Source organism: Brachyistius frenatus, unplaced genomic scaffold (genome assembly GCF_029030835.1).
Source record: "Brachyistius frenatus isolate BFR_SWC_R1_liver_20210118 unplaced genomic scaffold, ASM2903083v1 Contig_424, whole genome shotgun sequence".
Classification (NCBI taxonomy): Eukaryota; Metazoa; Chordata; class Actinopteri; family Embiotocidae; genus Brachyistius; species Brachyistius frenatus.
In genome coordinates, this window is record NW_027211023.1 from 35,001 (window position 1) to 62,500 (window position 27,500).

General features: G+C 45.8%; 3 protein-coding genes across 5 annotated transcripts in view; 1 reads left to right on the forward strand and 2 right to left on the reverse strand.

Annotated features, from left to right (window-relative positions):
• Positions 1-2,150: 2,150 nt before the first annotated feature.
• LOC138637025 (clathrin heavy chain linker domain-containing protein 1-like) lies at positions 2,151-6,419 on the reverse strand. The gene is made up of 11 exons (XM_069725458.1): positions 6,146-6,419; positions 5,823-6,010; positions 4,720-4,808; positions 4,215-4,413; positions 3,761-3,891; positions 3,555-3,618; positions 3,337-3,443; positions 3,004-3,175; positions 2,730-2,932; positions 2,446-2,628; positions 2,151-2,368 (listed from the first exon to the last, which is right to left on the reverse strand). Exons 1-11 carry the CDS (start codon positions 6,332-6,334, stop codon positions 2,172-2,174), a joined length of 1,722 nt encoding a protein of 573 aa, XP_069581559.1. The 5' UTR covers positions 6,335-6,419; the 3' UTR covers positions 2,151-2,171.
• A 260-nt stretch (positions 6,420-6,679) lies between these two features.
• Positions 6,680-8,646, forward strand: rps27a (ribosomal protein S27a). 2 transcript variants are annotated; one of them, XM_069725456.1, is made up of 6 exons: positions 6,680-6,713; positions 6,832-6,896; positions 7,215-7,269; positions 7,980-8,065; positions 8,177-8,308; positions 8,466-8,646. In XM_069725456.1, exons 2-6 carry the CDS (start codon positions 6,849-6,851, stop codon positions 8,613-8,615), a joined length of 471 nt encoding a protein of 156 aa, XP_069581557.1. In that variant the 5' UTR covers positions 6,680-6,713; positions 6,832-6,848; the 3' UTR covers positions 8,616-8,646. The 2 variants fall into 2 exon arrangements, with proteins under 2 accessions (XP_069581557.1, XP_069581558.1); XM_069725457.1 differs by having other exon boundaries at positions 6,681-6,702.
• Positions 8,647-9,840: 1,194 nt separating this feature from the next.
• Positions 9,841-27,500, reverse strand: part of LOC138637022 (bone morphogenetic protein receptor type-1A-like) — a 35,887-nt gene continuing 18,227 nt past the window's right edge. The window contains exons 3-13 of one of the 2 annotated variants that reach the window (XM_069725453.1): positions 22,030-22,275; positions 17,394-17,550; positions 16,004-16,106; positions 15,570-15,669; positions 15,396-15,483; positions 15,189-15,324; positions 14,904-15,096; positions 14,358-14,655; positions 14,097-14,272; positions 13,038-13,168; positions 9,841-12,246 (exon numbers count right to left, since the gene is read on the reverse strand). In XM_069725453.1, the coding sequence (XP_069581554.1) occupies positions 12,121-12,246; positions 13,038-13,168; positions 14,097-14,272; positions 14,358-14,655; positions 14,904-15,096; positions 15,189-15,324; positions 15,396-15,483; positions 15,570-15,669; positions 16,004-16,106; positions 17,394-17,550; positions 22,030-22,096 (1,575 nt within the window). In that variant the 5' untranslated portion in view covers positions 22,097-22,275 and the 3' untranslated portion in view covers positions 9,841-12,120. Of the gene's footprint in view, positions 12,247-13,037; positions 13,169-14,096; positions 14,273-14,357; positions 14,656-14,903; positions 15,097-15,188; positions 15,325-15,395; positions 15,484-15,569; positions 15,670-16,003; positions 16,107-17,393; positions 17,557-22,029; positions 22,276-27,500 lie in introns of both variants that reach the window. The other variant, XM_069725452.1, reaches the window with a different exon arrangement.

Here is a 27,500-nt window from a genome sequence, read left to right on the forward strand (position 1 = left end):
CACACACACACACACACACACACACACACACACACACACACACACACACACACACACACACACACACACACACACACACACACACACACACACACACACACACACACACACACACACACACACACACACACACACACACACACACACACACACACACACACACACACACACACACACACACATGTTGACACACACACACACACATGGAAACACACACACACACACACACAGGTAATACACACACACACACACACACACACACACACACACACACACACACACACACACACACACACACACACACACACACACACACACACACACACACACACACACACACACACACACACACACACACACACACACACACACACACACACACACACACTGCAGATCGATTCGCTGCGACCGAGGCAGGTTGTGAGTCAGCAGTGAATCTTTGCATCTCGTTCTCTTCCTTTAATCTCTGACAGGTCATCCTCATCATAAGCTCCTCCCCCTCCATCCTCACACACACCTAATGACATCATCCACAGGTAATGAACCAGAGGAGGACAAACGGAACACATAACAGGACACCTCGTGTGTTGATACTGGAAACCTGACTTCACCACATGTCAATCAAATTAGCCACGCCCCCAAAAACCTGTTGCATCACGTTATAAAGCATTTACTGAGAACCTTTGAAAAAAGCAAGTTGGATATTTTTTGTTGTTTTTGTTAACATTTTGTGGTTTTATTGAAACACGTTGGCTCAGTTTCAGATCGTCGATCTGAAGTCGTGTTTGTGTGAATCTGATGAGCAGAAATCAACGTGAAGAAAAAAGTGGATTTCAGTGCGTTTTTCTGCGTCCAGGCTTCATCAGACTAAATTTAGATCGTAAAACAGCAACATCAAAATTCATCAGACGTAAATAAATTGCAGCTTAAAACTCAGCTTCAGATCCATGAAATAAATTCTGATTTCACTGGTTTATTATTTAATTTTTATGAACAGAAAACAGACAATTTCACAGCTGTTTTTCCGTCCCGACCTTAAAACCCTGGTGGTCGTCAGTGGTACTGCACTTCATCCATGTTTACAGTAGAACAGTCTAAACTAGGGGTGTCAAACTCATTTTAGTTAAGGGGCCACATACTGCCCACTTTCATCTCAGGTGGGCCCGACCAGTAAAATCATAGCATAATAACGCAGACATAACAACAATATTTCTCTGTTTAAATCATTGGTGAAGGTTTTTGGATGATAAACCCTATTTTAAGGTCTTTCTACAATAAACTGGAAACATAAAGACCAAAAACTCAGAATTAGCCTGGGCTCTCTTCTGCAGACTCCCTCGCAGCGAGCTGCTTCCTCCGGAGCAGACGTCGCATTTACGCTGTTTTTGAAGCAATTACTGGATCGATTAAAAAAATTACAAAACGTTTGTACTCATAAACCTCCATATTCTCATAGAAATGCAATTTATGTCTTTCTGTAATTTTCACACTTAGCAAAGTCATCCGGCGGGTCGAGCTGGACCCCCTGGCGGGCCGTATGTTTGACACCCAGGGTCTAAACTGTGGTTAAACGTCATCTATTTTTAGAGAATTATTTTTTAGGAAACGTATTAAAATCATACGGAGTTTCTTTAAAAAGTGTTTAAACATTAAATATCTGTTTTCATAAATTTCCGGTCAGACGGTTGGATCCACTCTGCAGAGAGACGGAGAGCGCGACCAGAGAGGATTCTGGGTAAACGGCGGAATGTTTATAGACTGGTGGGAGAGTTTGTTCAGCGTGTGTGAGGCTTCATTCACTCTGATGTGGTTCAGACCGACACAAAGGCTCCTCTGTCTGACCTGCTGAGTGTGTGTGTGTGTGTGTGTGTGTGTGTGTGTGTGTGTGTGTGTGTGTGTGTGTCAGGATTTGTGAGGACCTGCGTCAGCAACCAGTTTAATGAGGACATTACAGAGGTTTCAGACAACTTCCTTCCTTATTGATCTATTTATGACCTCATGATAAACACGGGTTGCAGCGCCCCCTAGAGGATGGCACGAGAAATGAAGACACTGATTTCCACAGAAAGTTCCAGATACAATTCAAATTGTCAAGATTTAAAATATATGTAATATTTTCTGATTCCAATCACATCAGTTGGACTCTGCTGACGTGTTTCTACCTGCAGGTGTCACAGGAAGACGTGCTCCATCAGCTCCGCCCCCTCCGGGTCCGGGGACACGACTCCGGTCCCGCTCTGGTCCAGCAGGACGGACCGGACGACCCGGCTCAGGTCGGCCCGCTGCATGTCCCAGCACAGAGACGCCACGTCCGTCCAGACATCCACCGAGGAGCCGGCGTCCTCCAGGATCGCCTCCTCCAGACGACCTGCGAGGACAGAGACGTACGGCGAAGTCAGAGGTCAGAGGTCACTTTCTAAAACCACCGGCGAAGAGTGGACGTACCTTGTCCTCGGCCGACGAAGCCGTCCAGCAGCTGCAGTGCCAACTGCTGCTGCTGAGGGTCGGCCAGCAGAGCGGCACAGGTCACGCCCACCGACAAGATGGCCGCCCGGTCCCGTCTAGGCTCAGTCAACAGCTGGAGGAGGGAGGGGCTGGGAGAGTGGGACAGGACCCACAAAATGTCCTCTGAGAGACAGACAGAGACATGAAGGACATGTTACACACACACACACACACACACACACACACACACACACACACACACACACACACACACACACACACACCCGTCCTGATGTCCTGGCAGTGCTCCATGAACTCGGCGGCGCCGTGGACCAGGCCTCTCCTGCACATGCTCAGTGCGGTCTTCCTGTCCAGCCTGCAGGACTCGTAGACGACGGTCGCCAACGCCAGACACATGTCGGCCCCGCCGGGATCCTTCTGAGCGTGCTCAGTTAGGAGGTCGCCGAGATCCTCGGAGAAGGTCAACCTGAGAGGACAGACTGCGTGAGGACGTGCACGGCGTCCGTCGGACCAATCGGACGGAAGGGGCGGTCCTACTTGTTCTGAGTGACGGCGTGAGCGACGAGCCGCAGGCCACCGTGCTGCAGAGCGCAGAGGACGCCCTGCAGGGAGAGGACCGCCGACAGAGCCCCGCCCACCGGGACAGTGACCAGCAGGGCCCGGAAGAACAGCAGGAGAGGGGGGGGCGACCCCGGGGGGGCCTGCACACCTGAGGGGGAGGAGCCAAGTGGAGTGGAGATGAAGAAACTTAGTCTTAAAGATCTGTGTGTGTGTGTGTGTGTGTGTGTGTGTGTGTGTGTGTGTGTGTGTGTGTGTGTGTGTGTGTGTGTGTGTGTGTGTGTGTGTGTGTGTGTGTGTGTGTTTGTCCACCTCTGAACATGTCCATGATGTCCAGGTTTCTCAGGACTCCTCCAGGACATCTGGCAGCGAGCAGAGCAGCGTCCTCGAACCGATCCGACTCAAAGAGCTCGATGAACCTGTGGGAGAGTCGCAGGAGTCAGAGAACACACACACACACACACACACACACACACACACACACACACACACACACACACACACACACACACACACACACACACACACACCTGTCCAGGTGATCCAACAGCAGTCTGAACTCGTCCTCCAACAGATCAGGGTCTCCGTCCGTCGCTGCAGGAAATAAAACGATGACACGTCACAAACAAACAGGAACATGAAACTTTTTTAATACGAAACATCTCCATTTTTTATTGTTTCCTTCTGAACAGACATGAAATCACTAAACTTCCTGCTGTTGTTTGAATCGTCTCACCGCCGATCTGTCCGACGTCCTCCAGCATGGATCCCAGGACTTCCTCCAGAGGAACCTCCTCTTCCTCCTCCTCATCCTCCTCTTCCTCCCAGCGGCTCAGACACTCGCTCACACACCTCAAACGATTATATCTACACACAGAGAGGAAAACACACACACACACACACACAACGCTTTATGCTCTCACTTTGTCCACCAGGGGGCAGCAGAAACGAGCTGTCAGTGGAAGTTTAGCAGCAGTTATGGAGCAATGACCACCTGGAGTCCTACAGAATTCCTGTTGCTGTGCTTTTATTTTGAAGTCTACAGAATTTTTGTTGCTGCGCTTTTATTTTGAAGTCTACAGAATTCCTGCTGCTGCGCTTTTATTTTGAAGGTCATATGGTTCCCATGTTTCTGAGGTATGTTTGTGTCTGAAACAGAAGTCAGAAGGTTTTAGTGGGTCTGGCCTTACAGGACTCGGAGGTTCTGGTTCTGGGAGCTCAGATGGTCTCGGTGGCGCTCAACGTCCTGCAGCTTGGCGTCCAGCCGGGTTTGGACCTCCAGAGGGACACAGAGGCTCCTCTGGTTCTGCAGAGCTGCTCTCTGGGCCTCCAGAACCTGCAGGTGTCGGTCCAGAGCCTCGGGGTCCTCGGACTGGGCTACTGACAGACCTGCAGGGGGAAACGGACCAGAGGTTAGGACGGCGGCTGGACGGGTCCAGAGACAACCGGGTCCAGAGACAACCGGGCCCAGAGACAACCGGGCCCTGAAGACAACTGGGTCCTGAAGACAACTGGGTCCTGAAGACAGACGACAGGTTTCAGTCATTTGAAACAAGTCAAATGATTTCAGGTCTGATTCACTTTACAGCTGTTTTTTCCAGAAAGTTATAACAGCAACAACAACAACAACAACAACAAACCTGCAGAGGAAACAACACAAGACAACAACAACAACACAACACACTTCAGACGTACCGGCGATCCACATCCTCGTCTCTTTAGATGTCTTCTGTCTCCTGATGTCCTCCTGAACATCAGCTGATTCCCTCTGAAGGACCGAGATCCTGCAAAGAGACAAACAGAGAGATGATGTCAGGACACACAAAACAACACAGAGACACAAAACCACCACAAAGGGACACACACACACACACACACACACACACACACACACACACACACACACACACACACACACACACACACACAGACAGACACACACACAGACACACACACACACACACACACACACACAGACAGACAGACACACACACACACACACAGACACACACACACACAGACACACACACACACAGACAGACAGACACACACACAGACACACACACAGACACACACACAGACAGACACACACACAGACACACATACACACACACACACAGACAGACACACACACACACACAGACAGACACACACACACACACACACACACACACACACACACACACACACACACACACACACACACACACACACACACACAGACACACACACACACACACACACACACACACACACACACACACACACACACACACACACACACAGACACACACACACACAGACAGACACACACACACACACACACACACACACACACACAGACACACACACACACACACACACACACACACACACACACACACACACAGACACACACACACACACACAGACAGACACACACACACACACACAGACACACACACACACACACACACACACACACACACACACACACACACACACACACACACACACACACACACACACACACACACACACACACACACACACACACACACACACACACACACACACACACACACACACACACACACACACACACACACACACACACACACACACACACACACACACACACACACACACACACACACACAGACACACACACACACACACACACAGACAGACACACACACACACACACACACAGACACACACACACACACACACACACACACACACACACACACACACACACACACACACACACACACACACACACACACACACACACACACACACACACACACACACACCTGTCCCTCAGCTGATTGGCTTGTCTCTGGCAGGTTATCAGCAGCTGTGATTGTGACGTCTGAGCCGCAGCTGTTCTCTGAGACGCTCTGACTTCATCCTCCCTCCTCTTCATCTCCCTGATGACGTCATCGTACTCCATCTTTATGGTCATCAGGAGTCTCTTATAGGCCGTCGCTCGTCCAATCACCTGTCGGGAACAAGGAGGACAAGCTGTCATCCATCTTTTGTAGAAACAATGAATACATACAAACTGTTGTTTAGTTCATTTTAAAGTGTTGGTTTCTGATCTTTAATAGTTTATTTTCTTGACTTTGATCGGTACCTTGTGGAAGACGGAGCGGTAGATCAAGTACCGGACCTCATCCGGGTTCTCTGAACACTGGAGGTACTTCTTCTCTTGATCAATGGAGTCGTACAGAGACCGGAAAAACCTCCCGTCGCTCTCAGAAATCACGATGTCCGGTGTTGGATGTCTGGAAGACGAGCTGCGGGACTTCTGTAGCTCAGACATTGTTATTTATTTCTATTTTTTTACGCTAACTTTCCGTTTTGCTGTCATGTAGCGGGAGGCCCATTTGTAAACGCCCGTGTTACCATGGTTACGGAGAAAGTTTTACCTGGGAAATGACTTTTTGTAAAAGATTAAGTTGCCTTTTAAAAAAAATAAGTTTAATAATTTGACGTAAAATCTAAATCTAGAATAGCGTCAATACTAAATTCTAGTGAGAACAAAAACGACCATAGAAACTACAAGCAGTCGTGTTGGCGGTTTATTTCTGATCAGGCACTACAGCGGTCACTTCTAACTCCGTGCAAAACGCGGGCAGGAAACCCCGTCGCTCGCTCTGAAAGCCCTCTTCTCATGATCCGCCATTAGAGGTGAGCCGGTGGTAAGATCCCGCTCCGTGTTTCTGATCTTTTTATGTCAAAATAACCGTTTTTAACGGCAGATTTCCGGTCCGGTACCGTACAGCAGAGTGACGTTGTGTGTCTGTCGTCCCGTTTAAGGTGGATTAAACGCCAGAATGCAGATTTTCGTCAAAACCCTCACGGGGAAGACCATAACCCTCGAGGTGGGTGAGCCGAAGGGATGCGGCGTTCACGGACTGCCGTTAACGAGCCTTTTTCTGTTTTTTACTTTCCTGAATATCATGTTTTCATGTTCAACCCGTTTACGGAACAGGAATCAGCAGCCACAGTGTTTAAACATCGGATTGATGTATTCTGTACAAGTCGAAGCTAAGTGGCTAAAATAAGCTAAGTAAACACGTGCAGCGGGTTTTTAACTACATCCTGCTGAGTTACTTTCAAAGTAAAAGTAACATCCGTGTTACCGGTGAACACGTGACGGAGTAGATGTGTCCTGACCGTCTGGTGTCTTTCTGCTGCAGGTTGAACCTTCAGATACGATTGAAAATGTCAAGGCCAAAATCCAGGACAAAGAGGGTGAGTCCATCAAACTGATTGATTGATTGATTGATTGATTGATTGATTGATTGACAGGAAACATCAGTCTGAGAGGAGTTTAAAGATCTTTTAGATTATTGATCTGAACGTTTAAAGATGTCATTTGGAGATTAAATCAACCATAATTTAGTTTTCTTGTCATTTTATAGACAAAATAACTGATTGACTGAGATAATAATCACTAATGAAAGTTTATATTAGTCACAAGACTAAATTATTTGTTTACAGTTGGAGTTTCTAATTTCTTTGTGATGGGTGTATAAATATGGCGCCTAATTATTAAAGTTTTGTAAGTCGATGTAATTGTTAGCTGCTTCTTTACTTGTCTGAAAGAATGCTTTTATTCTGAAAGTCCAGTTTTATGTTGGTTCGTCTCTCAAAATGAAACCATCTTCATCTGGTCAATGACCTGATCAGTTTGATTATTGATAATCCTGATTTGAAACCTAAATGTTTCAGTCTTACAGTTCAAACTTAAAGGTATTAAATCTAAACAGGAAGTAAAGCATTCACTCCTGAAACTGTCAAAATAAAATCAGGAGCTTAAAACAGGATTTCTAAATTGAATCTGGATGTAAATCTGAGCTGGTTTCTGTGAAGCTGCTGAAGTTTGGTTCCCACCTGTCAGCTGTCCGTCACCTGTCGACCCGCCTTCCTCTTGTGTTCACTTCCTGTTTCCTCTCCTGCAGGAATCCCTCCCGACCAGCAGAGGTTGATCTTCGCTGGGAAGCAGCTGGAGGACGGACGCACGCTGTCCGACTACAACATCCAGAAGGTGAGAAACGCGTCTCGGATCATTCGGTAAACATCTCGATTAAAGTAACTTGAAACTCTGAGAAGTTCATTAAACCGTGTTTCTAACGTGGCGTTTCTTTTGCGTCCGCAGGAGTCGACGCTTCACTTGGTGCTGAGGCTTCGCGGTGGCGCCAAGAAGAGGAAGAAGAAGTCGTACACCACCCCGAAGAAGAACAAGCACAAGAGGAAGAAGGTCAAGCTCGCCGTGCTCAAATACTACAAGGTACGAAACCCCGTCAGCTGAAATGTCAAATAAAGAAGCAACGGGACATTTAGTGTCTCGGTTTCATCGTAGTTCAGACCGGAAACTTTACATTTTTCTGCCTCTATTTTTTCTTTCCAAAACTCTTTTTAACGTTCGTCTCCTTTTATGTTTCCAGGTGGACGAGAACGGTAAAATCCACCGGCTGAGGCGCGAGTGTCCCGCCGACGAGTGCGGCGCCGGCGTCTTCATGGCGAGCCACTTCGACCGCCACTACTGCGGGAAGTGCTGCCTGACCTACTGCTTCAACAAGCCCGAGGACAAGTAGGCGTAATAAAGACGGAAACGTTTTGACAGGACGCAGAGACTCCGTGTGGTCATTTCATAAACCGCCTTCACGTAGTTTCTTATTGTCATTTAGAAACAAATAATATTTCTGGTTTCAGCCTCTAAAAATGAACTTGTGATGCTTTTTCTTAGTCAAATGAAAATAAAATCAACAAGTGAAGTTTTCTATGAAATCATCTCATTAATTAAACTTGTTATTGGTGTGTAAAGTGTCCTGACTCCCACCTGCCTGAGCTGCAGTGTTGGTGTTTGTCCAGCAGGTGGCGCTGTGTTCAAATACAGCAGCTAAGGAAACAGTTTAAACATTTTCATCATCATGTCTGGAAGCTCATTTCTGAAGAGATTAATTAAAAAAAAAAAACTTTAAATGTACATTCTGATACAAACTTAAATTTTGAATGAAAAAGACTTTGATCTTAACTGGATTTAAAATAACAATTTGACTTGAGGTTTAAAATTGACACGATTTAAAAAGCGTAAAAAAATTGTATTGACAGAAATTAACTTTAAAAACTGAAAACATTCAATATTTTGTTAGAATGACATTAAATATGAATTAAGTTGCAAGAAAATAAATCTACAAATGTTAAAGTAAATGTCTTTAAAGTTAAAAGCAAAAAATTTTACCATGTTAAGTTGAAAAACTTTTTACCAATTTGAGGAAAGTTAACATTTAGATTTGCATTGTTGAAAAGTTAAAAACATATTTTAATAATTTTAAAGTAAATGTCCAAACAATGATGCTAAATCACAAGTGGAACATTTAAAACCCAAAATATTTAGTCAAAAGGATAATTTAACATTTTGATTTTTGTCATTTTAAGTTTGAAAAAAATATAAGAACAAATTGTTCAGTTAACGAGATCTGACTATTTATTTATTTTGGATTTGAGGATTCATATTCTATCATCTTGGTTTTCCTATTTTGACTTGAGTTCATGTTCCTGTTTTGAAGAAATAAAATCAAGACCAACAAACCTGGAACAAAAAGATTAAAATTACAAATACAACAGTGCAAGTTCACGAGAACACTTTACAGAAAGTAAAAGTTGTATCACAGTTCATAAACAGCTTTAAAATTCCCTCAAAAATAATTCTTTAAACATGAATACTAATTGATCATCCATGTTTTTTTTCCTGTCAGAAATATGCTTCCTCACATTAAATGTAAAATAGAAAAGAAGAACGTTGGACGCTGGCGGAGGTAGTGTACTAAAATAAGGTTATTTACTTAAAAATCGGTACATTGGACAGACTGTATACAGAGTTTTTCATTTCCTTGGTAAACTCATAAGGCACCAAACCAGATGCTGTACAAAACAACAACAACACCAAAACAAACAAACAGAACAACATGTAGGATTTACATATTAGAGAATATTCCTATACTGGGCTTTAATTACAGAGAAACACACGACAGTTACGGCTCTTAAATAGCTACTGAACGAACGTTAGCTTCGTGCACACTGACACGAGCACGTTGCCCTGCTGCCATGGAAACCAACAGTCTGCCATTTTCTGTGGCCTGGGTTAGCCTAGCTTAGCACAAAGACTGGAAGCAGGGGGAAACTGTTAGCACAGCTTCCAAAAAAAAAAATATTTGTATTCCGACACCGGATCAAGAAACTAAATAAAACACGTAAATGTGACACGTTTTTTTTTAGGTTTTAAATTTTGATCAAGCTAGGCTATCAGTTTCTACCTGCTTCCAATCTTTGTGCTAAGCTAAGGCTAAATACATCCAGGAACTTTCAGATAATGACAATAATTTCCTATTATTCTAATTAAAGTCAACATAAGCTGGAAGTCGGAGCGAAACTACGCGTCCACGAAGAGTTAATTTATCATCTGAGATGCTGCTGGTTGCAGAAATCTTTTACTTTGTTTGATGAAGTTATTCATTATTTAGATGAACATTATCTCGGCAAATTTGAGTCAATCAGCAATTGATTGTCTTTTTCCTTCTGTTACTGTCGTTCAACTTTCTAAAGTGAGAAACAGGAAAAAATACACAAAAACAGCAAAAGTAATCGTAGCACCAAACTTCGTTTACTACGAATCTTTTGACTGAAGCCAGAAACTTGAATTTATAAGGTCGATAAAACGGGAGTATTTTATTTTTGGGATGTACGATTTAATTTGTAACGACTTTTATTTCATGGTGATGATCATGTAATTGGGAAAATATTAAGATCTACTTCCTGTAACCATCAGCATCTCAGAGTCCGTTTATATTTTGTTTAGGTGGTGGGCGGGGCAATGCATAAATCCGCCCCTTATAAATAGCCCCGCCCCCAAAGCGCATAACATTCTGTATATACGACATCCATGACTTCCAGTTTGCAGGGAGGGACTCTTATCGAGAAATAAATGAAGGTTAATCCAAATTTAAGCTTAGTTTCGTTTTTACTAACGTTTTTCAAAATTAGAAATGATCTGATTGGATGTCTTAAACTCAGTGGGAGGAGCCAAATAACGAGGTAATCTACATTTTAGAGAAGCAGACCGATGTAACTGTTTTTATCTTTACTTTAAAACTCTCATTAATCAGCCGTTGATCTCGACACCAGATCATAAAAGGCTGCAACAAACGATTTCGTTAGCGATAAATCTGCGTTTAATTCTGTCCGATCCCACAATGAAACATTTTTAAGTTTACGTAGAAAAGCAGCCAATCAGAATATCATGATTCCCGCCTGATATTTTCGTGCAGATCTTGTTCGCTACGTTTTCTTTTGGTGTTCTTTGCTCCGCCCACTGACGTCTAACTCCACCAATGAGCTTCCAAAGCAGCTGCAGCTCTTTACACAACCTTCCCATGAGACAGACAGGAAGCAGGAAGTGGACAGACAGACAAACAGGACGGCAGACGTCTCGGTAGCGGACTCCGTTGTCTCCCGTCGGCGTCTCCGAGGAGCCGCTGGACGTGGACACCACTGCAGCAGTGTTCTGGGTCTTTAGATCCTCTCATCAGGACGCACGGCATCTAATCTCTACATTTATGTACACATTCAAATTCACATATTATAATAGTACCTTATTTTGTCTTTATAGTTAACTCTACTTTAAGAGTGGAGATATATTTCAATATGGCAGGAGAACTCAGTCCTGAAGAGAAAAAAAAAAAAATATTGGCATTTTAAAACGGGCAGAAGAGGAGAAAGGCTGTGACCTTAAAAAAAACAACAACAACTTTGTGTTCATTCACAACGAGCGTCGAAAGCCCCGCCCCTCTCCCCTTCTCCACAGGAAGTCGTCATTGTCTCGTTTGGCTTTCACAGAAAGCGTCAAACCGCGCAGGAGGAGGAAGAGGAGGAAGAGGAGCAGAGTTCAGCCCTCAGACGGGTCCTTTCTCATTTTATCTCCCAGCTCCTCCTCTTCCTCCCCTTGATGAAGGTCGGAGCTCAGGAGAGCCGGTCCGGTCCGATCCAGGCTGAGTGTGAGGAGGGGGAGAAGGAGGAGGAGGAGGACGAAGAAGAGGGTGGTCAGATCTTGATGTCCTGGGACTCCACCATCTTGGCGAGTGTCTTCTTGACTCTGAGGATGGTGAGGCGGGAGGCGGGGTTATAGGCCCAACACTCGGACATCAGCTTCAGCATGGCCCGGAGGCACTGCGGAAACACCATCAATAACACTGATCAATAACACCATCAATAACACCATCAACAACACCACCATCAATAAAACCAACACCACCACCATCAATAACACTGATCAATAACACCATCAATAACACTGATTAATAACACTAATCAATAACACCACCATCAATAACACTGATCAATAACACCACTAATAACACCATCAATAACACCATCAATAACACTGATCAATAACACCATCAATAACACTGATCAATAACACTGATCAATAACACCATCAATAACACTGATCAATAACACCATCAATAACACTGATTAATAACACCATCAATAACACCATCAACAACACCACCATCAATAAAACCAACACCACCACCATCAATAACACTGATCAATAACACCATCAATAACACTGATTAATAACACTAATCAATAACACCACCATCAATAACACTGATCAATAACACCACTAATAACACTATCAATAACACCATCAATAACACTGATCAATAACACTGATCAATAACACTGATCAATAACACCATCAATAACACTGATCAATAACACTGATCAATAACACCATCAATAACACTGATCAATAACACTGATCAATAACACTGATCAATAACATCATTAATAACAATTCAAAACAGCAGTTAGAAAGTGACAGGAAACAGAAGTCAGAGACCGAAATAAGAAACATTGATCGTAAACATTGATCGTAAACATTGATCGTAAACATTGATCGTAAACTCTCCGATGAAGCTGAATGTCAGAATAAATGTGAAAGATAAACGGACCTCGTCGCTGTTCCAGCGGTTGGACACAGTGGGACGAAGACCTTTCACACAGACCACCTCCAGCATGTCCTCGTAGGACGGGTCGGAGGGAACCATCTCGTAGTACGGAAGCTGGTAGTCCTCCACCATACCTGCACACAGAAACACACCTGGTCACACACACTTGGTCCCACACACCTGGTCACACACACTTGGTCACACACACCTGGTCACACACACCTGGTCACACACACCTGGTCCCACACACCTGGTCCCACACACCTGGTCACACACACTTGGTCCCACACACCTGGTCCCACACACCTGGTCACACACACCTGGTCCCACACACCTGGTCCCACGCACCTGGTCACACACACCTGGTCACACACACCTGGTCACACACACCTGGTCCCACACCTGGTCACACACACCTGGTCCCACACACCTGGTCACACACACCTGGTCACACACCTGGTCACACACACCTGGTCCCACACACCTGGTCACACACCTGGTCACACACACCTGGTCCCACACACCTGGTCCCACACCTGGTCACACACACCTGGTCCCACACACCTGGTCACACACACCTGGTCACACACACCTGGTCCCACACCTGGTCACACACACCTGGTCCCACACACCTGGTCCCACACACCTGGTCACACACACCTGGTCACACACCTGGTCACACACACCTGGTCCCACACACCTGGTCACACACCTGGTCACACACACCTGGTCCCACACACCTGGTCCCACACCTGGTCACACACACCTGGTCACACACACCTGGTCACACACACCTGGTCCCACACACCTGGTCCCACACACCTGGTCCCACACCTGGTCCCACACACCTGGTCACACACACCTGGTCACACACACCTGGTCACACACACCTGGTCCCACACACCTGGTCACACACACCTGGTCCCACACCTGGTCACACACACCTGGTCCCACACACCTGGTCCCACACACCTGGTCCCTCATTATTGCTACCGATATCCCGTTCCCGTTAATAATCCCAGCAGCATGTCGGAGACTAACGTGACGTGTTGACGTTCGTACCTCCGGTGACGCAGCGCCGCGCCATCTCCCAGATCACCAGGCCGTAGCTGTACATGTCGGCCATGATGTAGGCCTGGAAGTGGTTCTTGTTGAGGCTCTCGTCCAGGACCTCGGGAGCCATGTAGCGCCTCGTCCCCACCCGGGTACTCAGGGGGACGTCCACCTCGTTGGTGTCGCTACGGCAACGACAGGTCATAGTTAACAGAGCAGGACATTAATCTCTCGTGCAGACGGGAACAATCGTGCGATTAAAGCGGGAACCTGTTGAACTTGACGGCGAGGCCGAGGTCGGCGATGCAGCAGGTTCCGTTCTTCTTGATCAGGATGTTCTTGCTCTTCAGGTCTCGGTGGGCGATGGCCGGTTTACCCTGCGTGCCGTAGATCTCCGTGTGCAGGTGACAGAGGCCGCAGGCCGCCGAGTAGGCGAGTCGCAGCAGCGCCGGCGTGTCCAGCGTGGTCAGCTTCAGGTAGTCGTACAGAGAGCCGCTCTCGTGGAAGTCGGTGATGAGGAAGAGCTGCGTGAAGGCGCCCGTTCCTTTGATGTCGGCCGCGATGAAGCCTGAAGACAACAGAAGAGTTGTTCAATAACGTTCTAGAAATAGAAAGTAACAAAAGATTTTAAAAACAAAGTAGAGAAAAGTTTGACAAAGATTCCTCCTGTAACTCAGTCTCAGTTAAACTGATGACATCCTCATTCTTCTTCTCTACATTACCCACAATGCCCCTCTCCTAGCATCTACCACATCCTTCCTCCAGAGGAGGTTTGGTTCTAACTGGGTTCTCTAGGAGGTATGTATGTGTCGGTACCGAGGATGTTCTCGTGTCTCATCAGGACCGTCTGGTAGATCTCCGTCTCCCTGAACCAGCTGGCCTCCTCGCGGGTGAAGAACACCTTGACGGCCACTTTCTCTCCCCTCCAGCGGCCGAGCCACACCTCCCCGTACCGACCCTTCCCGATCTGACGCACCATCTGGATCTGCTTGGCGATGGTCCGCTGCACCTGCAGGACGGGTCGCCGATATTTATAGTTATATAGAAGCAGTCGTTGTCGCAGCTGGTCTGGTCCAGGTGTGTGTAGTGTGCCGCTCTTACCAGCAGGGGGAGCCCGGAGCCGCTGCCGGAGCTCTGAGACTGGTGGATCAGGTCTTTGAGAGACTCTCCTGCAGGGATGAACACTTCCTGCTCCAGGTCCTTGTGATACCGCTGCCGCTCGCTCTGCCACTTATACCTGAGAGACAGAGAGTTACAGCTGCACCGCCTCAACAACAACAACAACAACAACAACAACAACGTTCCTACCTGTAGTAACAGACCACGGTTACACAGATCAGGGTGCAGCAGCAGACCGTCATGGAGATGAGGAAGGCCAACCAATGGGGGCTTCCCTCTGCAAACACAACAACGAGCAGTGGGGTTAAAGCCGTGGCTCCCGGCCCACCCGTCGTAACACCCAAGTCACAGAGCTGTAGTTACCGGGGGAGGCCTGCGGGGGCAGCGTGGGCTGCAGGTCTCGGTTGCAGAAGTTGGTGTTGCAGCACTCGATGGTCCTCCTGGTCTGAGCTTTGGGGGAGTCCTGTCAATCAAAGCAGCCCGTCAGTCACACACGTTTTTGTTTCCCTCCTTTCATCGAGATTCTTTCGTCTGGTTTTCTCTTTAAGCTTTTTGGAAGCTGTTTGTTTACTTTCAACTCTTCTACACTTTTGGAACATTTTTACTCCCATTTGGTGATAATAATAAAAAATGATGTGAAAATGCAGATTTTTATTGAAAACCCACCAAATATGTGAATCAGTCTGGTGGACCTGTTAATAATAAGACAAATGTACTGTGTGTGTGTGTGTGTGTGTGTGTGTGTGTGTGTGTGTGTGTGTGTGTGTGTGTGTGTGTGTGTGTGTGTATGTGTGTACCTTGCACTGGAAGTGGGAGCCTTCGTACTTCATGCATCCCGATGTCAGCTGCACTTCTCCGAGCTCGTCCTCCTCGATGATGGCGAAACACTGACCGTTGGTCCTGACGACACAAACACACCATCACTTTAATCAATAACTGATTGATTGATTGATCAGGAACCAGCAGACAACACATGACGGTTTCATCTGCCGGTTATTGTCTCGATTCATCGATCACATGTTTGAAACATCGTTTTGTTTTTGTTTTCTTTACAATCATGTGACAAATAAAAACAGGAAACGTTTAATCAGCTTCTTTTAACTTCTGATCTCAAACTACAAGCAGCTTCCTCTGAATCATCCTGAGTCTCCACCGGTCTCTACTGGACCCTACTGGACTCTATTGGACTCTACTGGTTTCCACTGGTCTCTACAGGACTCTACCGGTCTCCACCAGTCTCTACTGGACTCTATCGGTCTCCATTGGTCTCCATTGGTCTCCACTGGACTCTATCGGTCTCTACTAGTCTCCACTGGTTTCTACCAGTTTCCACCGGTCTCTACCAGTCTCCATTGGTCTCTACCGGTCTCCACTGGTCTCCACTGGTCTCTACTGGATTCTACCAGTCTCCATGGGTCTCTACCGGTCTCCACTGGTTTCCACCGGTCTTCACCGGTCTCCACTGTTCTCCATTGGTCTCTACCGGTCTCCACTGGTCTCCACCGGTCTCTACTGGTCTCCATTGGTCTCTACCGGTCTCCACTGGTCTCCACCGGTCTCCACCGGTCTCCACTGGTCTCTACTGGACTCTACCAGTCTCCATGGGTCTCTACCGGTCTCCACTGGTTTCCACCGGTCTTCACCGGTCTCCACTGTTCTCTACTGGACTCTACCAGTCTCCATTGGTCTCTACCGGTCTCCACTGGTCTCCACTGGTCTCTACTGGATTCTACCAGTCTCCATGGGTCTCTACCGGTCTCCACTGGTTTCCACCGGTCTTCACCGGTCTCCACTGTTCTCCATTGGTCTCTACCGGTCTCCACTGGTCTCCACCGGTCTCTACTGGTCTCCATTGGTCTCTACCGGTCTCCACTGGTCTCCACCGGTCTCCACCGGTCTCCACTGGTCTCTACTGGACTCTACCAGTCTCCATGGGTCTCTACCGGTCTCCACTGGTTTCCACCGGTCTTCACCGGTCTCCACTGTTCTCTACTGGACTCTACCAGTCTCCATTGGTCTCTACCGGTCTTCACCGGTCTCTATCGGTCTCCATGGGTCTCTACCGGTCTCCACTGGTTTCCACCGGTCTTCACCGGTCTCTACCGGTCTCCACTGGTCTCTACCGGTCTCCATTGGTCTCCACCGGTCTCTACTGGTCTCCATTGGTCTCTATTGGACTCTACTCACTGGCAGGTGTTGTTGGTGGCGTCGTCGGGACAGTGTCCGGAGCAGTAGCAGCTCAGGAAACGAGGGAGGTCCTCGGGCGCGATGGTGGAGTCCTCGCCGGGCCGCCGGGCCTCGGGTTTCACCCCCGTTCCCTGCAGGACGTGGTCCGGGTTCTGACCTGCAGCTGGACAGAGAGACGAGAGTCAGAACCAGAAACGGGTCACACAAACGGAAGGAAGGACTGAGTTCAGTTTATACCAGCGGACAGGAGTGCTCATTAACCACCATGTTGATGATGTCAGCTACAGGAAGAGACCACTGTTAGCCAGACTGTCACAATAAAAGCAGAAGTGTGTGTGAGCACTTCCTGTCTGCAGTGCATCATGGGAGCTCAGACAAACATCACTGGATCTCTGAGAGTGAAGGAAACCTTAAATCAGACAGATTCTCAGGGGAATTCTGAACTGACGGTTTCTCAGCAGATTTATGGACGTTTATTTACTTCCTGTTTAAGTTCGCGTCACAGGAACACACACACACACACACACACACACACACACACACACACACACACACACACACACACACACACACACAAAACTCCTTATGTTAATCACGCCTCAGACAGACTCCAGATCAGATTTATCAAAGCGACTCTGGAGGTGAAACATTCCTCTTCTATCAGCTGTGAGGAGGAGGAGGAGAAGGAAGAGGAGGAGGAGGAGGTGATGAAGCTCCATATAAGGACCACAGTAACAAGCTGAGGGGGTCAAAGGTCACAACATGCAGATAAACAGGACCCAGCCTCGTTTATTGTAAAATCATTTAACTTAATTTTTTACTGTAAATATCTGCTCATATTTAATATTTTAATCATTACAGAAAGTCATGTTTTAATACTTTAATATTTACTTCATTGAATTAATTGAGATGATTTTTTTTCTGTATTATTTAAAATGTTTCTTCTTTTTCCTATTTTACATCTTTAAATAAATAATATCTGTGATTTAAAAGATTCATTGATTAAAAGAAATATTTTACAGTAAAATGAAACCATGAATATTAAACAATAACAGGTGACAACACATGAAGATTTATTAAAATATTATGCTTGTTTTTCCACATATTTAAAAGATTTTTATGATGATGTTGTTTTGTAGTTTTCCTGCAGGTGCGATTGGTTGGTTTTATTCTTTATTTAATTCTTTACTCTCCTATCATCCCAATAATGTCCCAGTTTCCATCCACAACTGCCATTTCATATGAAGGAGTCAGGTATTGAGTCAGATGACCAGCAGGTGGTGCTAACGCTCCAGTCTGAGTCGTTAAACCGCTGCAGAAGAAGAAGAAGTGACGTTTCTGTTTCAGGTTAAAGTTTCCTTAAAATACTGACACTTCTTATTCATACGCCAGCTGTTCCTCCTTTCTGTGATATTTACTAAGATGGAGAGCAGAAGATGTCTGGAGGTGTTTTAACGGTTCGGAGTTCAGAGACGAAAGTTTCATTTAAACGTACGCCGACGTCTCGAAACATGAAAAAGTCAAAATGGAGCCATGATGTCATCACCCTGCCTCCCCGTAGGGCCAGAACAGCTGTGATTGGCTGAGAAGTTCTGAGTGACAGGAGTGATGAAGAGGAGGAGGAGGAAAAGGAAGGGGGGGGGGGAATGGCTGCTCTGCTTCTGTCTCCATCCACATGTGTGCTTAATTGTGCCGGCAGTCGGAGTGGAGACTGAGGTCTGGCAGAGAGGACGCTGGGTAACGAGACTCTTAAAGAGGCAGCTGTGTATTTACATGCAGCAGCAGCAGCGATGCAGCAGCGATGCAGCAGCGATGCAGCAGCGATGCAGCAGCGATGCAGCAGCGATGCAGCAGCGATGCAGCAGCGATGCAGCAGCGATGCAGCAGCGATGCAGCAGCGATGCAGCAGCGATGCAGCAGCGATGCAGCAGCGATGCAGCAGCGATGCAGCAGCGATGCAGCAGCGATGCAGCAGCGATGCAGCAGCGATGCAGCAGCAGAAAAATCCAAAAACGTTCTTTTTTCGTTGTTATTTGTCTCTGAGCCGATTATCTGCAGGATTTTAGGACTTTCATGTTCGTTGGAACATTAATTGTCAGATACGACTTTAAAGGCCATGAAACGTAAAATAGAAACACATTTCTGTTTTAGTTCTGAGGGATCTCGTCCGACAGAAACCACTGCAACCTTGCTGCGCTCTTATTTTGAAGGCCTCGTTTGTCTCGACTTGTTCTGTCTTTCTGAGAAACTTGAAGGTTTTACACTCGAGTTTAGAGTCACGTTAAAAGTGCGAAATGTAAGTTTGTTCATGAAATGAGGTCAACAGCTGATTTAGTCTGTGAAGGAAGTTCAGTGAAGAACCAACAGATCATTTATGAGTCTTATTGTTATTTGTTCCTTTCCTGCCGTGTTGTCATTTCAGTGTCGTTACAGGAGAATATGGTCTGTACGATCCGAGTGTTTTCCGCCCTGAGTGGTGTCTGCAGGTGGAGCTGCAGCCTCAGTAATAAAAGGTGGATGATCAGCGGTGTGAAGCCCGAGAGGACAAACAGACCATGTTTAAAACAACGCTGCACGTCGTCTCCTGTTAAACTTCTACATTTTACAACCCTGAAGTCTTCTCATTAAAACGCCGACCTCCCGCTCCTCCGACAACTTCCTGCCGGTGGATGTTTACTCGGCCCAACCTGCGTTGCCGTGGCGACGGAAGCTTCCCAGTGAGGTAATTAACAGCATCATTATAGTCAGAGCAGAGAAATAAAGACGGAGCAGAGGAGACGGCTTTCTGATGTGAAGCGAAACTAAACCAACCGCAAAATAAGACTTTCTTTTAATTTGACTTCTTCGTTCTCTGCTGAAGACGCAGACGATCATCAAAGTTTAATGACGGCAGAAGATGGTTGAGATCGTTTCTCTGCAGGAAACACTGACGTCACATTAATAAATACAAACTCATTAAATCTGCAGTGTTCAACTAAGTTATTCTTTAAAAAAACAAATCTTTGCATTATCAATAAAAATGACTTCTCATTTGCAGTTTGCATTATCTTCTTCAACTTTAACTCATTTTACAGACAAAAACCCCAAAAACCTACAAATTACATCGTAGTTTTTGATCAAAACAATTAGAATATAATAAATATACGAAACCTCGAATCTCAAAGAGGAAGATTTTTAAAGAAGTTTCAGCTTTTTTAGTTGGATTTTCTTTTTGGTACTTTCTTTATTTTCTTTCACTTTAAACTGACGATCTTTTAAGTTTTAGACTTTTGATCAAACAAAAAAATACAATTGAAGTCATCTATTTAAAAACTGTGACGTTCATAAATGATCAATTCATCACAAAAAATTAAATAAGAAAGTAAAATAATTAAAAGATAATGAAGATATTTAATAGTTGCAGCCTTAAAACAGACTCAGAGTAAGACTTAAAAATGTATCCGTGTTTTAGAGCTGAATTTAATGTGTCGACTGATAATTATATTAATAAATTAATATTATTAATAATTTTAAGTGCTTTATGGAGTAAAAACATTTCCAACTTCTCTTCTGTTAAAAACCTCCTGTACTATTAATATATTATTAATCGATCTGCTGACTCGGCGTACTGATTAAGAAAATAAAAGTGTGTCGAAAGCCGTGGCTCCCAGACAACGTCCTCAGAGGGACATAAAACGTTTCCACGGCAGCGATTTGTCTCCGGAGGGACGGACGGATATTTCCGGAGAACAATGGATGTTTGGAGCATTCAGCGCCGCTCGCGGCTCCGAGGTGCCATACAGGAAACGCTTCATGAGCAGACAGGAAGTGAGAGCGGCAACAATCAGTTCAACAGCTTCCTGCATAGGGTGAGGGGAGGGGGGGGGAGGGGGGGGGCTCTGAGCTGCTGAGATTTCCCACCACAAACTGAATCCTGTTCACCTCAGGAGGAGGAGGAGGAGGAAGAGGAGGAGGAGGGACAGGAGGAGGAGGAGCAGGAGGAGGAGGGGCAGGAGGAGGAGGGACAGGAGGAGGGGCAGGAGCAGGAGGAGGAGGGGCAAGGGCAGGAGGAGGAGGAGCAGGAGGAGGAGCCTGGCTGTTTTTAATGATTTTAAGATTTCTTCAGTTATTGTTTGATGATAAACAAAACAAAAAAAACAAAAACAAAAATCTGTGAACAGTAAATTTTGCAAACTTCCTTTTCCAAAAACGTGAAAACAAATATGTCTAACTTAAGGTTTCCATGGCAACACTATACTTCCCGTCAAAAAGTTTTTGTCCGTTCACACAAGTGAAATTATAATTGTGATGTTTTCTAAAATACTTCTGATGATTATGAATAATTATTAAATCACTACTTCAGCTTCACAACATCACAGATGTTTAAAGAGGCACTTGTTTTGATCACCTGACGGTGTCAATCACCTGTCAATCATCCATCAACAGTTGGCTTTGCAAGGTCAAAGGTCATCAAGTTTAAAAAGGTCAGGCAACATTAATTTAATTAAACTTTATTTAAATAATATTCATATTTGAGTTCCTAGAAACCGTCTTGTGAAGACCAGCTGAGGATGTTTTTAAATATTTATTTCTTCTATTTATGGAACTTGTCATGTTTTATGTGCTTGAATATTAAAACACAGTTTGAACGTCTTACCGTCAGCTGACAGTGACATCATCAGCGCGGCGGCCAACACGGCCACGTGGACCGGGACACCTGCCATCCTGCAGCACCGCTCTGAGACCGCACCGGAACTGGACCCCGGTGCTGGTGAAGCTCTGATATCCACAGCAGGAGTCTGGGAGGAGGAGGAGCAGGCGACAGGAAGGGGCGGGGCTTCTGGAGGGTGATATCACAATATCAGGTCCTGTCGGGTCTCACTGGCTGTTTGGGTCCAAAACCCTGAAAGAAGGAAAAGAAGCAGGAAATTTAACGTCATGATGACCAGAACCATGTCTGGTTCTGACAGAGGTTCTGTTCTCCCCCCCACCCCACCCCCATTGGCCCATGACCCGTCCCACTAACTACCGAAATATTGGTCATGGGATGTTCTGCAATTACAGACGCTAACAAACGGCGTGCTGCAATTAGTGGTGCCGAGCGGGGCGGGGAGGGAGGGGGGAGTAAATGGGTGGGGGGGGATTAGTGGCCAGTGTCTGTCACTTTTCATTTGCCCGAGGGGGACAAAGAAGTCCGACCTGTGACCCACTTGTCACACATCTCTGACTGAGGAGAACAAAGACACACACACACACACACACACACACACACACACACACACACACACACACACACACACACACACACACACACACACACACACACACACACACACACACACACACACACACACTTCTGGGCCCCTCAGACCCGTCTCCTGTTCGGGTCGAGAGGCAGTACATCCTCCTAGTCTCTGATCAGCTGATCGTCTGATTGGTTGATCAGGATTCCTGGTGGTCATGTGACCTCATGAAGGAGGATCAATAAGTTCAGAGAGCAGCAGGATCAACTTTTCACACCAAATATTTAAATGTCAAAAATCTCTTTTTAAACTCGTCCTGACTGAAATTAAAGAATTAAAGTAAAAGTTTAACTCAGTTGTAAACAGGCTCTAAGCTCCGCCTCCTCCCTCTGCCGGTCTGAGAGGGGGAGGAGTTTAGTTGGATTCACACCTGATGATGCAGGTGAGTCTGTCTGTAGATCTCTGAACAAAGATAACTCAGAAATACTAAAAAATATAAAGCAATTTATCGACTATGAATCAGTTGTTTTTTTTATTTAAATGAAAAAAGTCACATAAAAAAAGACAAAAAGGTGTTTGCCTTCTTAAAAACTACAGCCAATCAGAGAACAGGACACCGTCTCAGTCTGAGGGACGCAGGATGAGAGAGACGGACGCCTTTTCACCTGGAAACAAACCAACCAGAGGAGAGTGTTTGTGTTTGTGTTGATAACAGAAAGTGGGAGAATCTTCACCTCACCGCCACAACAGAAACCTAAAGTTTGTTTGTAGAGATCAGCAGCACGGAGAGATAACACACACACACACACACACACACACACACACACACACACACACACACACACACACACACACACACACACACACACACACACACACACACACACACACACACACAGACGCAGAACAAGACGAGGCAGGCTCAGGAAGGAGCCCCCAACAGGAAGCACGCCTCTCCCATCCTCCCTACACACACACACACACACACACACACACACACACACACACACACACACACACACACACACACACACACACACACACACACACACACACACACGACTGAAACATACTTCAGTCATTCACCTCCAGGAGAAAAAAAACAACACAGAAACCCTCCAGGTGTCAGCTAACTTTCACTCCTCCTCTTCCACCTCCTCCTCCTCCTCCACCACCTCCTCCTGTTCAGACTTGTCTCTCATCCTTCGCTCTGATTCTCAGTCAAACAACAGCGTCTCCTTCTTCATCCTGAGAGTCCACGTTTAAAATTACCTCCTAGATTCTCCATATTAATATTTGAAAGTTCATTTCAGAGGCAGATTGTCTTCTTTTCTTGCACAACATTCAGTGGGAGGGGGGCGTGTCTGAGACACAACTAGCTCCTCCCCCAGCTCATCCAAATATGGTCACTTCCAGCTCCAAAAATAAAGAAACCGCCAGAATGCCAAACTGGAGGATGCAAAAATGATACTTGGATAAAACTTGTTCGTAATCACAGCAAAACACCGAATACAAACATTTCTTTGGTGTTATTTCCTTTAAATTCTTAGTTGTTTTTTTTTAAATAGTTTGAAGACATCAACTCTTGTTACTCGAGAAGGAGAACAAATTAGACGTTTTACAGGTTTTAATAACACCTGTGAAACTAATCTCCAGCTCCAGAACCAACCGGATGACTTTTATTGTGAAAAACACTCCAGCTTTGGTTGAAGTTATACGAAGTATCTTCGTATGGAATTAAAAGATCATTTCAGCAAATTTAACCGTCTGAAACAAACAACCTGCAGGTTCTTTAAAAAAAACACCAACATTACAGCATTTATAGAAGTCTCGTCAGGTTTTTACATTTCTGACGATCCTTGAACAAACCAGTGATATTAGAGAATCTCTTTATTCTACGTCATTTAAAATGTCTCCAAAAAATAAAGCGTTGGGATTCAGATGGCGTAAAAAAACAAATAAAACAGCTAAAACTAAGTTTTTTGTTTTTATTCTCCAAATCAATCATCTCTTGACCCCTAACGTTTATCCTGTGACCTGTAAGAGGGTCTCAACCCCTAGATTGGGAACCACCTGAGACTTAATAGAAGATACTCGTGTCTTTTTAACTGAATTTAACACGTCATTTCTCTGAATCTGAATATGTGGACATATTTTGCAGACATTTCTTTTGCATTTTAACCCAAAGCATGACTGAGGAATCAAACCGGCAACCCTTCAAACGTCTCCCCCTCCAGAGGTCTCCCCCTCCAGAGGTCTCCCTCCCCAGAGGTCTCCGCCTCCTGATCTGTTTCTCCCTGCAGGAGTTGTTGGAGAAGACATCCTGAGATTTATTCATTCTCCATAAGTCCGACCAACAGAACAAGAAAACCTAATGAGTGATTTAACTTCAGAAAAGCTGCTGAATACCCCCCCCCCCCCCGTGCCATCAGAGTGTTGGAGGAGGAACATTCGGTGTGACGGGAATGAAAGGATGCATTGTTGTCCGTCCCCACCTGTACAGAATAAACCGCCCTTATAGGGAACCACTGAGCCGTGCTCCCCCCACCCCCCACCCCACCGAGAGGGAAGGAATTTGAGGTCACACCGCTCCGGGGATGCTGGGAAATTCGGAGGGATAGAAACCCAAGCAGAGCGGTTAAGAGTAGTGGAGGAACGTGAGCTCTGCTGGGAACAATAAGGGCTCATATCTGGCTGCAGAGTGCTGTAAAAACTCTCCTGTAAAATGATATTAGTGTGTCGCAGCTGGAGGCTTTATGAACACAAATACTCTGTTATTGATTTAATATGACCCGGATCAGTCCGCTCTCTGACTCAAGACCGCAGGTTTGTTTAGTGCAGAGCAAGGCAGCGGCACTGGAAGGGTTGGAGGTTCGATTCCTCAAAGTTCAACACCGGTGACATCATCAACTGGTTCGGTAGAAAATAAAACCAAACAAAGACTTCACATCTCTTCAAGCCGGGATCAGACAACATGAATTCAAATATCCTACGACTTGTTCCTCGACCAATAGGATGACAGAGTATATCCATGATTGACAGCTTCTTGTCCCTCCTCCCTGACTACACATGAACTCAACGTGAAAGCTGATTGGTCCGGAGCTCAGCTGTGTTTCCTAAATGTTCACCAAGGTTTCATAGAAGGTTTTAATGGCTTCATTTAGTAACTTCACAGGCTCCCACAAGAACTGTTAAAACGCTGTAAAGTGACACTGGACCTTGGTGGGGGAGGTGGAGGGGGAGCAGGCATTAATAATCCATTCCCCCTCCTCCTCCTCCTCCTCCTCCTCCTCCTGAAGCAAGAGAGACCAGACATCAATAATCAAGCCTTAATGTGTCTCCACTTCCTGCTCTGGAAGAGCAGCAGCAGACTAAATAAACCACTCAGAGACTGAAGGAGTTCAGGGAGGAGGACTAGGAGAAGGAGGAGACTGAAGGAGTTCAGGGAGGAGGACTAGGAGAAGGAGGAGACTGAAGGAGTTCAGGGAGGAGAACTAGGAGGAGACTGATGGAGGTCAGAGAGGAGGAGGAGGAGCCAATCTAATTGTTGGAGCCAGCCTCCTCTCCTCCCTCCAGGGGCCCCTCCTTGCAGGCAGGCCTCTGGGTGCTGCAGCAGCCTCCTCTCTCCTCCTCCTCCTCCTCCTTGCAGGCGAGCCTCTGGGTGCTGCAGCCTCCCATTCAGGGCAGACTGCAGCCAGACTTTGTGTCTCCGCTGCCATTGTTTGCTCCTCTGCTCTGTGCCTCTTCTCCCAGGTGATAGATTAGCATAAGAATACCCAGAATACCCCGAGGCCTCTTCCTCCCAGGCATCTTCTGCCTCCTCCTAATCCTGCTCCTCTTCATCATCATCATCCTTTATTTAATCCACAAAGTATCTCCAAGGCTGCTCTTCTCCTTTAATCCATCAACATATACCACAACTTCTACTGTTCAGCTTTAAATGTTGTTCTTTGACAGCAGGAACAGGAAGTTGCCTGAATGCACATATAGTTTGTGCAGCGGTGGAGCCCCGCCCCCTTTTTTTAATTGTCCAATAGTGTTGAGTCAACAGAAATGTTGATCACAGTAACTGGTTGTTGTTAGCACACGTCCATCCTTCTGATTGAGTAGTGTGTACATGTGTGTAGGTGTGTGTGTGTATATATTTGTGTGTGTGTGTATATTTGTGTGTATGCGTGCGTGTGTGTGTGTGTGTGTGTGTGTGTGTGTGTGTGTGTGTGTGTGTGTGTGTGTGTGTGTGTGTGTGTGTGTGTGTGTGTGTGTGTGTGTGTGTGTGTGTGTGTGTGTGTGTGTGGTCTTGTCAGAGACCGGACTCTGTTCAGGGAGGTTGGTGATTTCATCCACCGTGTCGCCGTGGAAACGGCAGCCAGGCCGCAGGGCTGTTGCAGCGACAGCGCAACGACATATCGAAGGTGGTCGGACGGAGACATTGAAGACGTTGAAGACATTGAAGACGTTGAAGACATTAAAGACATTAAAGACGTTGAAGACATTAAAGACGTTGAAGACATTGAAGACATTAAAGACGTTGAAGAAATTAAAGACGTTGAAGACATTGAAGACGTTGAAGACATTAAAGACATTAAAGACGTTGAAGACATTAAAGACGTTGAAGACATTAAAGACGTTGAAGATGTTGAAGACATTAAAGACGTTGAAGACATTAAAGACGTTGAAGACATTAAAGACGTTGAAGACATTAAAGATGTTGAAGACATTAAAGACATTAAAGACGTTGAAGACATTAAAGACATTAAAGACGTTGAAGACATTAAAGACGTTGAAGACGTTAAAGACGTTGAGAACATTAAAGACGTTGAAGACATTAAAGACATTAAAGACGTTGAAGACATTAAAGACGTTGAAGACATTAAAGATGTTGAAG